Raw genomic sequence first — 3,877 nt, forward strand, 5'->3', positions numbered from 1 at the left:
TTTTATTTTAAAGGTTTCAGTGTGTGGGTGTGTTGTTTCATTCTTCTAAAATCCCAAATTTCATTCTCAATATAAGCTAAATAAGTAAAAACAATATATATATATATATATATATATATGTATATGTATATATCACACTGATATTATTTTACATTTAAAAAAACGATTAATATAAAAAATCTGCAAATGATTTTCTACATTTTATATCAACTTTCTATTAAGCTAAAAGAATTTTTTATCAAGCTAAATATTTTATTGTATACTATGAGTTTTTTATTTGCCAATGAAATAAAATTGAAACTTAATAGATTCGTCTATTAATTTGTTAATGTACTCAACATATCGATCTCGCTAACAGTTTCATTGTTGTAGCCTACAGATGGGTAAATCGTACCAGCTCTCAATCGCTGCCAGAAAACGCGGTCAGCGGCGGTCGCGATTGTGACGGAAGCCCACTTTACGTTGGCAGAGCTTTCCACGATGGTGACATGGTGCCGGCGAAAGTGATTCCTGACAAGGGTGTCGCCTACATTTGTCACAGCGGCGAGGAACATCCCAAAAGTAATTACGAGGTGAGAGTGCAAACTCAGATGAATTTTTTTTCTATAATGTTACGAGAAACCTGAGCTCAGCTTCGAATCAACAACAGATTTCTTCAATTTTGAAACAGCGATTAAAAAGCGATTATATCATTTATGTAACTTACGTAACGTGCTAAGTACACAGCACCAATCAAAGTGCAAGATTTTCTAACTAAGATTAATCGTATCGATTTTATTAGACTCATCTAGATAATCTCGAGATATCAAATTTTTTTCGGAAGTAGCAATCCGATCTGACGAAAATATGATTCGGTGTAGGTGGATCAATGATTCCGCGAGATTATTATTATAATGATATTTTTCGTTATCTGATAATCTTGTTTGATAAAAAAAAAGAAATAACGACTGCCGGCAGAATTAATTGGCGATAGTTACAAGGAATTAATTGCTATACTGTAAAGTAATAAGTTACGATACTGTCAGGTTCTCGTCCAAGGGGAATTCTCATGGGAGTTCTGCAGCAATGGTGAGGTACCATCAGATGCGATAGTCGCTGGTCAAACCGCGGACGGAGAACCTCTGTATGTTGGCCGTGTCCTCCATAGCGGATCTCAAACAATTGGCAAGGTCGGTCTTTTTGGCAGCTGTTAATCTCAGGGCTCGATAGTGATAAGCATACGAAAATATATGGGATGACACTTCGATATTCGAAGCGCGCTTCCGCCAAAGTGTTCTCCAATTTGTACTTCGCATTTGGCAAGCGAAACGTTCACTTTTATCTTACGCGGTCCTATTTACTCTTAGACAAGAAAAATATATTTAATTTAAATGTTTAAAAAAAATGTATACATATTTCCTTAGGTACAACCGAGTCACGGATGCCTGTACATTCCGTTTGACGGCGAGGAGTTGTCGTTCAAGGATTACGAAGTACTCGTTATGCATTAACTCGATTGCGGATGCCCAAAGATTGAAGATGTATTACGCATTTTATACACAACCGAAGTTAATTGAGTCAAAACAAAACAACCTCCAAATAGGCCGCTGAAGCATAAAGAACTGAATGAAAAATTATTGCGAACAAAACTTTCCGTTTTTTTTTAATTTGTAAAACTTCATTGAAATAAATAACGAAAGGATAATTTTAAATAATTATTTTTAATTATTTCCTACGAATAATAAATATTTTGTTTCGAGAATGAACGATTACCGGATAAATAATTCGTATTTTTTTTTAGTTTACCTTAACGTGTATTTATTTATTCGTGTAATACTGTAATTTATTATTTTAACTGCGATGGCATCGTTACATAATTGAAATATTAGGTTGATCAAAAAGTCTTTTCGTATTTACGAATTTAAATACGAAAAGACTTTGTGACCAACCTGATTTATCTGATACATTACAGTATTACACGAATAATCGTCAGTCACTAAAAATATTAAAACAATAGTTATGTACTATTGTTATTTATTATTATATCATATAACAATAGACACGTGACATTAAAACTGTATATCCATAAAATTTATTGTTATCTTCTATTTCCATACGTCCTTCGTTTCAAGTAATTTAAATGCTTTTCGTGCTTTAAACTACATTTTACATTGTTAAAAAATTAAAATATACAATACTGCGTAACATGTTGACGAAGAGAATAAATAGCCTAGTTAAATTGTTATCAGTAAACGACGAAATAAAAATCAATCTGAAAGGCAAACGAGCTACAGAAATAAATAATACATTGGTGACCTAAAATTATAAAGTGTGATTATATCGATATATGAAAACGTGTGGCAGGAGAAATCGTTTCTGTCCATTAAATTCGATAGCTCTGGAAAAAAAAATCGAAAGTTGCTTTATGCGCTGGACGCGGAATTGAAATCATTAACTATGCTCCATGGCTACTGATTGGAAATCCACGATCCTCGAGTAGCGGTTCAGCGGAGCGAGAATGCAACGAAATCAAATAGCGCTTTGTCGGCCCGCGGTAATTACTGCTTACCAATAGACGATTTATTGCGATGTATCAGTGGGCTTTTGTGCCGATCGGCGACGCCGATCGTGTAGCGAGTGGCCAGTTGGCCACCGCGAAAAAAATCGTACTTTTCGCGTGCCGCAAGCACGGCCGCCATGATGGCCGACGAGGATGGCTCTTGAGTAATGACGACCACAGACGCACCCTCGTCGGTCGGAACATCAAGACAGAGAGCGGGAGAGAGAGAGGAAAGAAAGAGAGCGAGAGAGAGGCAGAGGTGCCGGTGACAGCTCTGCATCGAATATTTTATAAGCATCACTGTGGAATTGCGAGCATTACTCACTTGACGGCGTTATACGTCAGACTTAAGAGCCAGGGCCGCCCCTAGACGTCTTTCGTCGCTCGCGGACGCGACCTTGCGAATTTTCATACGTTTCGATTTCGCGATACCGCGCCGCCACGCGAACCCCGAGGATTTCGCGATACGCTCGCGAGGACCAGACTCGCGGAGCTCGGTCGATCGGAGGACGGATGCAGGCGCTTATCCGAGTGAACGAGAGGAGCGAAAGAAGCGCGTGAGAAATTAAACGTGACAGCGCGGCGATAATTGGTGACGGCCAGGACACGCGAAAATCCGGCGAGGTGAATGAAAAAACCGCGATGGTGGCAACCGCGACTCTGGCCTGTCACACGATCGCGCGGCCGAGCTGCGCGAATAGCTTTGAATTCACCGTTGCAGATAATGGCACTTAGACGGCCCTGTCTAAAATAGGCTCCGACTGTAGAACGCTGGGACCGTGCGTAGTAGTGATTACTTTATCAACGAATTGTCACATTTAACAGCGCCTCGTCGAGCGCGGCAGCGATTCGACGACGCTGCCTGTTTACGCTCGGTTGCCATCCGTTCGACATCGTCGCGGTCGCCGGGTGATCGTTTCCGCTTCAAAAACGGCCAAAACGGATCTCTCGCGGTTCCTCGTTAGCATAGTAAAATTCACGCGCGGCAAGTCGAAAATGGTCTTTACGCGATCGAACGGAGTCACTCGCCCGCTATTCTCGACAGAAGAGGAAATACGTTCGGACAACGCCGGGCTAATAATAACCACCATCATCTAACGCGACAGGGAAGAATTTTCGTAACGAGAGGAACGTGTCAAGGACGAATTGAAGGCTGCGTGATTGATCACTCCGGATGGAGACTCGGTGAAAGAAGCTTACGCAACGAGGAGATCGCACGAGGTAATCGTACGGTTCGTGAGTAGCCCCCCCTGCGAGTAGTTGACACCATCCGGGCGCGAGGACGTTCGCACATCGTGGGAGATCGCGACGGTAAAACTTTGAGAATTTCTCGGCGCG

General features: G+C 41.0%; 1 protein-coding gene across 1 annotated transcript in view; it reads left to right on the forward strand.

Annotated features, from left to right (window-relative positions):
* Positions 1–2,263, forward strand: part of LOC105451901 (natterin-3-like) — a 3,494-nt gene extending 1,231 nt beyond the window's left edge. Inside the window, exons 2-4 of the mRNA XM_011692632.1 lie at positions 373–572; positions 1,026–1,169; positions 1,404–2,263. Of these exons, the coding sequence (XP_011690934.1) occupies positions 373–572; positions 1,026–1,169; positions 1,404–1,490 (431 nt within the window). The 3' untranslated portion in view covers positions 1,491–2,263. The remainder of the gene's footprint in view (positions 1–372; positions 573–1,025; positions 1,170–1,403) is intronic.
* The last annotated feature ends 1,614 nt before the right edge of the window (positions 2,264–3,877 follow it).

This window comes from Wasmannia auropunctata, unplaced genomic scaffold (assembly GCF_000956235.1).
Source record: "Wasmannia auropunctata unplaced genomic scaffold, wasmannia.A_1.0 LD336106.1, whole genome shotgun sequence".
In the NCBI taxonomy this organism is placed as follows: Eukaryota; Metazoa; Arthropoda; class Insecta; order Hymenoptera; family Formicidae; genus Wasmannia; species Wasmannia auropunctata.